We start from the raw sequence: 12633 nt of genomic DNA, 5'->3' as shown, positions 1-12633 counted from the left end.
CCATATATTCATGCAACTTATTATATATATATATATATATATATATATCTTGAGTGTTTTTTTTTTCTTTGAAACATCGAAAGTTTATGATACTTTGGAGGCTGACTTTTGCAGAATTATCTTTGAAAATATACAATTTATATAATCCGGACCTGTGGTTTCTCTTAACACTTCAATTTCAAAATCTACAAAACTATAATTTCAATGTGATATTTGACATTATAGTGTGACAAATATACAATCATCTGATAGACTAATCATGATATTATATTTTCAGAAAAAAACAACTCCGCATAATAACATATGATTTTTCAACGCTATCAAATATTGCAAAGATAGTTATAACAAATGAGATCGACAGTTTCTTAGCAGTGTAGCTAAGAAGATGAGGAAGAAACATATATAAGAAAATTTAAACTTTTTAAGTTATCTTTCTTTAATTATATTTTTTTTCTCCTTTGATTTGTTTCTATAGTCGCATACATCAATGTCATGGCTCTGACGTTAGTATCAATATCAAATAAAAATAAATATCATACATAATAATATAGCTCGATTGAGGTACATGATAAGTCGCATGGTCCTGAGTTAAAATATTATTATCTTGGTGTCATTGGCTGAGGAGCAACATAGCTTGGTTCGATCCTCCTAGCAAAAATCTATCTAAGATACTCACTCAAGGGTGAGAGTACGACCCGAACAAAGAGTTGAGATGGCAATTGAACTCCCAATGTGTTGCTGGCTCACGGTGACGATCCTGTGATCGTCCTAAGATACAGTTTGTTTGCTAAAGGAAGCTCGTAGACATCCTGATGTGCATCTCGACTATGCCCGAGAACATTCGGCCTCACTCCGAGGTACTCTTTAAATGCATTGTGGTCCTGCACAAGCGGGAAGTGGTTGGTGGGGGGGGGGGGGGGGGAGGGTTTCCCGACTCCTCCGAAGATTAAATTAGTAATCCAAGGTCCCAAATATATGTTAAAATAGTTCAAAATGAGTTTGTTCCCTTCCTTCCCTTGTTTATACTTTGAATGAGAGGAAGAAAGTTTTGTGATATCCTTCCTTATCATAAAGGAAGAGAAAGGAGTTTAGGATTGCCTTCCTTATCAAAAATGGAGAGAAAGAAGGTAGTGATTTTCTTGCCATAATGAATGAGAAGAAGCTTGTGTTTTTTTGGTTTGAAACTTTATACACATAGGCAGATGACTTGGATGACATGTGACAACCGTGTGTCAATTGTTAGTAGATTTTTTATCATTTATCCCCCGAGAAGGCATGCTTTAGGGCTCTGGTAAGAAATTTGAGGCACATCGTTTGATCATTTGGCTCTGTCGAAATTGAGTTTCATGATTTTGTTTGTAGCAATTTTTGTTTGTTTATAGCAGGCGTAGGACCCCGGCATGGTGAGTTTTACCTCGATCGTCATTATGGGAGTAGAAGTCCATCATTGTAGATTTTGCCTTAACCATCGTTGCGAGGAGTGGGAGTTCGATGTTGTGGATTTTGCCTCAACCGCCATTTGCAGGAGTAGGATTCCGCTATTATAGATTTTGCCTCAACCGTGCGAGGAGTGGGAGTTCACCGTTTACGGATTTTGCTTCGATCGTCGTTGTGGGAGTGTGGTTCCACCGTAGTGGCTTTGTGCGACCACCTTAGTGGGGTAGGTCATTTTGGGGGACCTCGATTAGTTGCTCTATTTAGGGGGAGGGGCCTTGCCGAGGTTTCTAGGGTCAGTGTGTGGGACCCCTGACTTCATCTTCTTTCTTGGCGTGCTAAGTCATTTTTGATGTGGCACGCTTTAGTTGGCTTTGATTGTAGCAGGGCCCACCTAAGGATTTTGATCAGTCTAAGTCATTTTTAGGGCTTTGGAGCTTCGATCTACTAAAGTTTTTGGAGCTCGAATCTTGTTGTAGTTGTTTGTGGGAGGCAGCATAGAGATTTGTGTCATTCTAGGCGAATATCCATAGTCATTGTTTTACAGGAGACGAGGGTCTTCTTGTGCCTCAATCGCCATTTGCAGGAGTAGCAGTACAAACCAAAATAAGAGGCACATGAGAGCAATGAGAAGACCATTCCTTCGCCACAAGTGCCCCACCTGGAGATAGAGGGCCATGAGGCTTATTCTCCTCTCGTCAAGGTTTCTCCTGATGGGCCCAAGGCCTTGGCATGGGGTGGGGAACGCACCATTGAGGGGTCATCTTGTGAAGACATGTGTGCTAGCCCATCATGCCAATTGGGGCCTCCTGGGCCTTGGTATCTCCATAGGCTATGTTCTTGTCATCCATGATCGTTTGGGAGAGTGTGTGAGAGCTCCTCGACTACGGGCGAGTACTATCAGGGTTGCTCAGCCATACACTAAGCAAAATGGTGTATTGTACTCTAATGGAATCTTTGGTCAATCAACGTCTTCGAAATAAGGTTAGTTCATCCATTTAGGTCCTTTTTCTATATCTCTCCAATACTGACCCATTTGTTTTGAGCAACATCACCATTACGTGACAAGCCTTGTTGACTAGGCCTATGATGTTCGGATATTGGTGGACAAGTTATCTCGGGCAAACAAAGGTCTTTATGCTAGGATTGCTAAGCTAGAGAAGAGGCCCCCCTTGGTGATTGAGGATGCCCAACTCGCCAAGACAATTGGTCTACTAGGGCAAGCCTGACAGTAGTTGGAAGATGCTGAGTATTGATTGACAATTCTATAACGAAGGTTAGAGGACGCCCAAGAGAGGGGGACCAGTTGGAGGACAACTTGCAAATGTGCTTTAACGAGTTAATGGCCACTAAGATAGAGGCCCATGAGGCTAAAGAGCTCCTAGAGGAGTGACACCAAGCTCACAATCTAGAGAGGGGGGCGATCACGATGTATAAGGAGTCAGAGGGATTCTGGCAGGGCTTGTTGAGATCGGGAAGGGCTTCGTATCAATATAAGTACCTCATTATTTTAGGACGCTTTAAGGCTAGGTAATCGAGAATGAGTGTCGAGAATGATCCCTTCACTTTGTGGCCCAAAGTTCTTGACATCCCTAAAACACATGCCCCTTTTGACGACAGCCTTGATTCATCCTATTCTTCTAAGTGAATGATTCGGCCTTTTTTTTTTATCATTTTTGAAGGGCTCCAATTTAGGTCTTCCAAACATGAGCTCTTAATTGTAAGTGTCACACTAGTGTAAGCTTTCCACTTTTAATAAAAAAAAATTTCTTCCTGTGTCACTCTACTGTGAGTTTTTAGTTGAGGTAGTGTTTTAAATATAGAATCATTTTTTATTGGTGTGTTGTGCTCAAGATATAGGCTCTGCCTTTCATAATCTCGAGGTAATGAGTTTCCTCTTGGGTGTGGCCTTATCGAAGATTTTTTTTTTTTGAGTTGGAAGTGCAGCTCCTCTCATGGTGTTCTTGTTACCTTCCTATTGAAAAAGGGGTGGGGGAAATGTATCCTTGTTCGAAGGAGTTAAATGTTGAAGGAGATGCCTCCTTATTGGAGTCTTTATTAGGAGTTATAGATGGATGTTCTCGTGACATTTGGGCCCTCCTTCTAACACCAATATGATAAGTTACATTTATCCTTAATTAAAATATTGTTGCCTTTGTGCCATTGACTAGGGAGTTAACATGACCTAGTTCGATTCCAAAGGTGAAGATCCATTTGAGGTGCCCTCTTAGGGGCAAGGATGTGACCCGAACAGGGAGTTGAGATGGGAGGTGGACTCTAATGTGTTGTTGGCTCACGATGACTATCCTACAATTATCCCGAGATACAATTTGTTTGCTAAAGGGAGCTCAAAGTCATCCTAAGGGTTTCTCGCCCTGACACCTTCGACGATCAAACGAGTAATTCGAAGTCCGAAATATGAGTTCAAATAGTTTAAAAGGAGTCCATCCCCTTTTTTTCCCTATTTAGGATGTGTTTTTATATCTTAAAGGAGGAAAAAAAAATTGTGATGTATATCCTTGTCATAAAAAAAAAAAAAAAAAGAGTAAAATTTGTGATGTCCTTCCTAAAAGAAGAAAAGGAAGTTTAGGATTACCTTTCTTATCGTAAAAACATAGAAAAATATTATCTTCCTTTGCTTTGAAATGTATTTCTGTGCTTTGAAATTTATGACTTTAGATGACAAGATAACTCATGCAAAATCCGATCGGATTCAAAGTCTCTGATGACACTTTCGATTGAAATCTTTGTCATGATTTAATTGCATCAAATCAGTAATTGCCTGATTAACCTCTATCATACAACAATTTAATCACGGCATTCAACTCCGTCTCTCTTTCCTATATATATGCCATTGCCTTCTTCCGTGGTTTGTTGCAGTCGTCGCAATTCATCTTTGTGCGAGTGTACTGCTGCTTCTGTACGCGCATGGCTCGTCTCTTGTTGCTCGTAGCGATTCTGGCGGCCGCCATGCTGAGGGCGTCGTCGTACACGCACACGGACTGCGGGATAGCGCAGACGGCGTTCGGTGAATGCGTGCCGTACGTGGCCGGGAAAGACCCGTCGCTCTCACACCAGTGTTGCAGCGCCGTCAGGGACATCAAGGAGCTGACACCCACGGCGAAGGACCGCCGGGCGATCTGTGCATGCCTCGTGCAAGAACTCAAAGATGCCGGAGGTTCTGTCGACTCGTCAAAGGCCAAAGGCCTTGCGGGGGGTTGTGGCGTCTCCACCAACGTCATCCCCACCAGCCTCAGCTTTGACTGCTCCAAGTAAGAACCCGTTTCTCTGTTTCTCTCCGCTGCTTGCTCGATTACTGTTACTGTTATTTCATGCAAGCAAACGATCAAGTAGTCGTTGTAAATTTACATTTAGTTTTGTGTTCGAGAAAGATTAAGCGATTGCATATTTTCTGAAAATCATAAATTATTTTTGAGAGAAACATTGTGTATAGAGAAGTAAAACATTTATGTTGACTTTGAATTGATATATTATTGTTGTGTGTTTTTGCAGGATTGCATGAATCGGAAAATACGTGTAGGAGGCTGAGAGATGGAAGAGATATTTATATGCATGTCTCTTTGTGTTGGGAAATATATCGAATAATAGTGAATGAACTTTTGGCTGGACTTTATTTGATGTTTGCTTTCCATTTTCCACAGGAAAAGATGCACGCAAATACGAGGATATTTAAACATTGATCTAATCTATCTTCCACCAATCTACAATTAAAACAACATTAATCTCTCTTCAATCCAGAAGCTTTGTGATACATCCCATCAATTTTATTGGTTTTATATAAGCATAGCAATCTCGAGCAAGATAGTAAGACCCAGGAATTCAATCGATGAATCAAGAAATTTGATTCATGTTATAAAGCAGCTCAGCACAAAATACAGGGTTTTTTATAGACACATTGCTTCCTCTGTCGATACATCTAACAGACTAGAAACTGAAGCTTTCATACATTTACCACGTAACATCTATGTTACATTTACCTAAACACTAAGACATGAAACACTCTTACGGCACTAGAGAGGCTATAAAGAAGGCACATCTTGAAATTTATGAATGCAAATCTGCATTGATGCAGACGTGACAACCACCATGCCAGCATTAGAGCTTTACCACCACCACACTGATGTTGTCTACGCTGCCCCGAGAGATGGCAAGCCTGACCAACACAGCAGCTGCTTCTTTAGCAGCAGAATTAGCCACTCCACATGGGTAACCATCGGATGCCAAGACCTCGAGGCATTTCCTGATCACCCTGCATGCCATCTCGCTCGATATGACATCCCACAGCCCATCGCTTGCTAGTATCAGGAACTCATCCTTCTCGGTGCGACCAGTCACCGTAAGTTCGGGATCCGAGCTGACGTATGGCTTCAGAAGGTAATCCCCTGTAGTTCGGGATTGAGAAAGCCAGAATTTGATGAGTTGAAATAAACTTACTGTGACTCAAGTGACAGAGAAGCCATCGATTCAGAAATATAGATACGCCAGTCATAGAAGAAATAGTAATGAAGAGAATTGACAACACTGATAACTTAAAGTGCCTTGCAATTTCAAAAGCTAATCATTCAATATTTGGGATGGCATATAATAAAAAAGATGAAGAGCTGTTCTATAATTTGGATTCTGCTAACTGTTGTAAAGCAGTTGATTTGTTGTCATAGTAGTATTTTGATAAGCCTATAAACGAAGACTCCAGAATTGGCGTCTGGTCTCTTTTATAACTGGTTTCATGTTGTAGATTTTCCTCGCTCAATACTCAAAAAGAGAAAGACTTATTCCCTCTATTTTCTAAGGAAGGACCATGATCAATGGGAACTCATTTATCCAATTTTGTCATGGCTGAACATTAGCTTTTATATTCTAAACTAAGTAATTGAATGATTGTATTTACCTTTGTCATCGATCAAGTATGAACATGTACATACCAAATGACCTAGAAGTGGATAGTACTCCTAGGACACGAGGACAGTCCCAACAGAGGATTCTCCCTCCTAGAGCTTCCACTCGCCTGAGCTCATCGGGCCTGTCAGGCTGTGTAGGAACAAGTTCATTCATTAGTATTGACTGCATACAAATTGCAAACAAATATGAATTATCAAGTTACAGATTAACTAATGAAAAATTGATGCAAGAAAATAAAAGAAAAGGAAAATCATCAAAAAAAATTTATAGGTGTTAAATACATCAAAGAAGAGATTTAATGGGAAAATTGATATTTCCTATGCCTGGTTATTACCATTTTTGAATAAATCATTGGCATACATTGATTCTTCCATTTGAGATCCTCGTCCACAGACATGGTAGCATACTTCCACCAACATGCACATGGATTTGGGTATTGGCATCAGCCCCAAGCATAAAGTGTGAAAGAATGTATCTTTAGTAATAACTGATTTGAGAAGCAGCATCTTTAGTATATACTGATTTGAGAAGCAAATAATCATAACACCACGTAACTACAGCCCATTTCAGTAAACCTGCTAATCCAAGAACTTTAGATATAACGGGCCAAAAATCAAATGACTTGATTGTATAAGGCTAAGTTAGTAACACTATAACCATAGAGCCCGAAACCTCTCACTCATAATACGGGACAATAACAGTCTCACAATCTCACAATCTTTCTCATTCAGATGATAGTCAAGAATCATTCATGTATGCAAAAGGCCCAGGTGATTCCATACTATGATATGCCTCTTATACCATCCACACAACTCTTTTCTACTTGGTCTCACTCACTACACATATATAGTATTAGGTCCACATTGATAGTAACTAAAACCACATAGCTTGATAGGCTAAGCCAATAACTCGGTTTCAAGTATTTTTCGATACATGATTCTAGGCCAGTTTTACTCAAGTTATGGGCTTGTATCTATAGAAAAATATAGCCATCCTTCAAGCTCAAGTGCATCATTTGTAGTTCTTGAATCTATTATGAAAACTCACTAATGGCAATTTCAAAAGATACCTTGAAACATTATGCTATGAGTGAGGCCACATAGCTTGATAGGCTAAGCCAATAACTCGGTTTCAAGTATTTTTCGATACATGATTCTAGGCCAGTTTTGCTCAAGTTATGGGCTTGTATCTATAGAAAAATATAGCCATCCCTCAAGCTCAAGTTGCATCATTTGTAGTTCTTGAATCTATTATGAAAACTCACTAATGGCAATTTCAAAAGATACCTTGAAACATTATGCTATGAGTGAGGCAATAAAAACAATCCTTGTAGCATAGCCTCATGTTCCATTAATTTGATGATCAACTACACCCGCATTTGATTGTCCAGCCTATTTTATTAATAATTATAGTTGGTTCCCACATGATGAGGTAGATCCATTAATAATGGAATCGATCAAGGCAAATTACATCCTTGAAATACAACAAACACACAGATGTTACATGATTGATCACTAATATGCGTGAAACTGAGAGCACACTTAATGACTTGAACATAGAGTCTGAAGAAGGGTAACATAATAAATAGCCACAAGATAGAAAAATGATTGTTCAAAATAGTACCAAAGGAATCATCAAAAGTTTCGATTGTGGTTAATCTGAAAATTGGAAAGAAATAAACTCTCTGTAAAATAGAATGGCAGAAATTATCATGACCATGTTGGATATACATGCACATGCAAAAATTATTTCAGCATGAAGATTCCCATGCAAATTACTGATTCTTGCTTCAACGGTTAATTAGTTCTTGTTATCTTACCTTCGTTTCGTGCTGGAAGCTCACTAAAGATGATATGCAGGTTTGAGACGGCAAAAAATGAAAGTAATATAATGGAAATATTCTTATAGCTATATAAAACAAATTTATCTAATGCCACATCCACAACAATCTGTTCATAAAATGATTAGATTACATGCGCTGACTTAAATTGAAATTCTTTGTCATTCTTTCCCTTGTTTATGGGATATATCTGCCTCCATGATTTAAACTTTCATCAATCCTTAAAATTGCAAGAATTATCTGAACAAACTGTCATTTTGTCAATTTCTTCTTCTTTTATAATTTAACTTCTACTTCCACATTTTCAATGTGTAATCCATTATATATTAGGCAAGTAATTTAAACCAATTGCTGTCAAACTTCCTTTCTCTCCTTTCGGGAATCCAATCGTGGATTGCCACATTTTTTTTGTTCACTTTTGATTTGATTGAAAATCAAACACTTCAACTAAACACTCTCTTTCCTGAACTTTGTTTCTTTTCTAGCACTTCAGCTTACAAAATAAAACAAGTTGACATGGAGACTTGACAAATCTTTTAGCACCATTTTCCACCTTGCGAAATTTTCTTTGTGTCTGTACAAAAGAAGTTAATCACCCATGTAGAGAATCTTGATAAGCTAGCTAGAATCCCTAAACCTTGCATGACAACTCGCAGAACATCGACCATATTAAGGATCAGATTTTCCTACAAATTTTTTCTTTTACAATTGCGGACTGAAAAGTCACCTTATTGTTTGATCAATGAACTAATCCCTTACTTTTCAGAAAGAAAAAGGAAGAAGTCAACATTTCTGCCTCATTAGTGTGAGATCTCTTCAATTCCTACTTGGAGGTTCTCAACCCCATTCTCTATAATCATCTCTTCATGGATTCCATCTCAACAAGCATGCAGTCTGTCACCCCTGACCACTTCCCAAGAGCCACAGTATACCTCCCTATAGGAAAGGGACCACAGAAACAAATACTTTCTGATATCATGTCACACAAGGGCACTTTCAGGAACAACATGAACTTAATCCTAAGGGAAGCAAAAAAAAGATAACCACAATAATTACTTGACAGTACCATGAATATTTAAGAAACTAAAGTATTTGTATGTGCAAAGTGGACCAATCCTAACATGTCGATCTATATATGAAGAAAATCTAAAATACTGCATGAGAAAAATCTCTAATTTGTACCACCAAAGCTTCAAGTAGAAGACAAGGAACAGAACATACCATAGTAGTTTAATATAGGAAACGAAGGAAGCTATTATTCTTAAATGACGAGAGGATAAAATAGAAGGGAAGACTTCAAAAGTATGGATAAAACCAAGATAGGAATTAGACCTTGTGATCGATTGACAGTGGCACGGCTACCCCGCCGCGGGAGAGCACCGCCCTTGAGTCGCCGCAGTTGGCCACCACGATCCACTTCTCGGCAACCACCGCCACCACCGCCGTTGAGCCCACCATCCCCTTCTTCATCGCCCGGGCGGCCTCCATCACCTCGGCGTCCACCCTCGCGAACCCCGCCTCAAGCGCCCGCCTCCACATCTCGGGTCCCTCGCCCTCGCCCGCGGCACGCCGCCGCCACACCTCCTCCGCCACCGCCACGTGCAGCCTGTCGCGGCACGCCCGCGCCACCATCGCCCCCCCGTGCCCGTCGTACACCGCGAAGTACGCGTACCCGCCCGCCCCCGCCGCCGTCGCGGCGAGACCCGTTACCTCCGTCACCGCGTCCTCCATGTCCCTCCGCCTCCCCAGCACCGACATTGACCCGTGCGCCAGGGATTGCAGGCAACTCGCGCGGCGCAGCGGCGAGGCGTCGGTGGCGTTCTTCTCGTCGATCTTCCCGGAGCCGTCATCCTGGGGGAGCGGGTCGGTGCCGGAGGCGGATCGGGAGCTCTCCCCCTCGGCGCGGCGGATGCGCTTGGCCGGGTCGGGGTTGTGGGGGAGGCAGTGGCGGCGCCGATACCCGCGGCGGATTGAGAGAATAGGGTGGTGGTTGGAATTGTCATTGTTATCGTCTCGGGGAGGCGCTTCCATGAGGAAACCTTGGCGACGAGGCCCCTCCGGCTCCAACCGCGACGCCTGCAGTGGAAGCGGCGCAACTGCTGCTGGTGGTGGTGCTACAGGTGAGATGGTAGCGCTCGCCATGCCGTTTTATAGCGGTAACGGAGGGTCGTCGACCGTTACACTTCGTGTGGTGATGTGCCGAACGTAAGACGCAGCTGCTTGACGCGTTTAAATATGAACGTAACACCTGGAGGCCGCAGGCGAGGAGCCGCCCCCGCCGTCGGATCGCGATGCAACGTTAGATCTCGTCTGCCTTCGCGGGGCCCGCGGGTGGAAGCCCAGCGACCTCCGGCGAAGGTAGGGGGAACGTGGACGGCAGAGATGCAACGAGTCGGGACACGTCGCGCTGTGCTCTGGCCGTTGGATCGCCTTGTGGAAAAATTTACCGGATCGGGTGTTTGGGCTCGACCGTGGGAGGCGGGCAGGTGCGTGGCGGTTCGTGCCCGGCGGCGGATTGACGGTTTTGATGGGGGTTTAGAGAGTAGCGAGGGGCGGCGCGGGGCGTGTCGCGTGGGGAACGGTTTGTGTGCCGGACGCGTGGCGCGTGCTCGCAGCCCTTTCGTCTCTTGGCGACGGCACGGAGGTGGTGTCCTGTTGCCGTAACGGACACGCTGGCGTCTTTGCATTTAAAGCAAACTATGTGCAACAACAATGAAGAGACAGAGAGAGAAAATATTTTTTTTTAAATAAAAAATAATATAAAAATATTTTAAATAAATTAAAGATTTAAGATTAAAATATTTAATTAGAATTATGATAGAGATAATATTATCGATCAATCATCTGACATATAATTTATACATGACAATTTAGGATATGAAAAATAAGATTAGTCCTCTTGATAGTAAGTCCAAGTCGATAATAGATGATTACGAATTATCTACTCCTCCTTCTTCCTTGTCATTTATATGGACAAGAGTTCAAGCAGGGTTATTAGGAGCTATCCCTATGGGATTATTTTTAAAAATATTTTATCCTCTTTTTACCTAGTATAAAAGCTTATCCTAGACTATTCTTGATCTACCTTACCAGAGCCCTAGGCACACTCCATATACAACATGGAAGACACTCTTCGGGTACAACTACAGTAAATAGATTAGCATTCGGATGGCATGCATCGAGAGTTTCAACTATCCAAGGGAGAAGAATTAACCGACCTCAACTTAGGTCAGTTACCATTCATTCAAAAGATCTAAGAAGAGCTTATCCTTGCTAACTTTTAACTCCCAACCTTAAAGATATTTGATAATTGTGTTTACCCAACCTAATGCATCGTAACGTTTTGTGCTAAGATGTTCTTATACAACACAATAGATGCTATGATGTATCGCACCTTCCTTATGATGTTGTGAGGCCCAACGCAAAAGTGATACGCCTATTTGAAGCCATTCTTGATTAGCTCGTTCGGTCAATTAGCAAAAGAGTTTTGAGCAATATTTCATTGAAAATGCATGCCCTTGGCATTCGACAATAACCCTCTTGGGACTTCAGTAGAGTGAGGAGGAGATGCTCTTAGATTTTATTACTTGATTCACAAACAAGATTCGAAACATAATCAATGCTTATTTGTTACTCCTCATATAGATCTTTATAATGAGGCTTAGGCTTTCCTAACTCTTCTAGTCATTAATAGAGAGATCATCAATGATATTATCTAAGATACTCTAGAGTGAGCATCTCAACGGTACCGACACGCCCCTATAGGAATGAGTATCCGAAGATTCCCAATGCGCTCCACTTGAGCGTGAGTATCTCAATGTCACTAGATATGCCTATATATATTGGGGTGAGCATTTGAAATGCTTAATGTAACCTCCTTGGGGATAAGCATCTCAATGATACTAATGCACCTGGGAGTGAGCGTCCGAAGATACCTAATGCACCCTCCTCAAGCGTGAGCATCTCAATAATACCGATGCACCCCTACAAGGGTGAGCGTTTAAAAATACTTGATGTACCTTCCTCGAGAGTTAGCATCTTAACAACATTGATGCACCCTGTGAGGGTGAGCATCCAAAAATGCCCGAGGCATCCTCGAGAGTGAGCATCTCAACAACATTAACATGCTCCAACATGAGTAAGTATCCAAAGATGGCCAATGTGTCCTTTTCGAGGGTGAGAATCTCAATAGCATTAACGCACCCCTACGGGGGTAAGCATACGAAGATGCCTGATGCACCCTTCTCAAGGTTAAGCATCTCAATGGTACTAGTGCACCTCTACGAGGGTGAGTGTCTAAAGATACTCGATGTGCTTGTAGGGAAGTCTAGGGGCGACATCACATGCACAGCGGAAGAACAGAAAATAAAAATCCCCAAATTTCTTAAAAAAATATTCGTCGTCATATGAGAATGAAGGATGTCATATATCACTGAATC

The 12633-nt window shown here is 41.7% G+C and overlaps 2 protein-coding genes across 2 annotated transcripts; one reads left to right on the top strand and one right to left on the bottom strand.

Moving 5' to 3' along the window:
- Positions 1-4362: 4362 nt before the first annotated feature.
- On the top strand, positions 4363-4957 carry LOC135612125 (non-specific lipid-transfer protein A-like). Its single transcript, XM_065107975.1, has 2 exons — positions 4363-4706; positions 4948-4957. Exons 1-2 carry the CDS (start codon positions 4363-4365, stop codon positions 4955-4957), a joined length of 354 nt encoding a protein of 117 aa, XP_064964047.1.
- Positions 4958-5340: 383 nt separating this feature from the next.
- LOC135613401 (protein phosphatase 2C 51-like) lies at positions 5341-10720 on the bottom strand. The gene is made up of 2 exons (XM_065110432.1): positions 9527-10720; positions 5341-6483 (listed from the first exon to the last, which is right to left on the bottom strand). The coding sequence occupies exons 1-2, from the start codon at positions 10334-10336 to the stop codon at positions 6349-6351; spliced, it is 945 nt and encodes a 314-aa protein (XP_064966504.1). The 5' UTR covers positions 10337-10720; the 3' UTR covers positions 5341-6348.
- Between the last annotated feature and the right edge of the window lie 1913 nt (positions 10721-12633).

The sequence above is a fragment of the Musa acuminata genome, chromosome BXJ1-2 (assembly GCF_036884655.1).
Source record: "Musa acuminata AAA Group cultivar baxijiao chromosome BXJ1-2, Cavendish_Baxijiao_AAA, whole genome shotgun sequence".
Taxonomy (NCBI): Eukaryota; Viridiplantae; Streptophyta; class Magnoliopsida; order Zingiberales; family Musaceae; genus Musa; species Musa acuminata.
The sequence above is the reverse complement of the archived record's forward strand: the minus strand, read 5'-3'. Positions and strand labels throughout refer to the sequence as shown.

Coding starts and splice junctions, on each gene's coding strand:
- LOC135613401 (XM_065110432.1), bottom strand. CDS start 10,336: ATGGCGAGCGCTACCATCTCACCTGTAGCACCACCACCAGCAGCAGTT. Junction 6,484..9,526: donor CACTGTCAATCGATCACAAG/GTCTAATTCCTA, acceptor GTTCCTACACAG/CCTGACAGGCCCGATGAGCT.
- LOC135612125 (XM_065107975.1), top strand. CDS start 4,363: ATGGCTCGTCTCTTGTTGCTCGTAGCGATTCTGGCGGCCGCCATGCTG.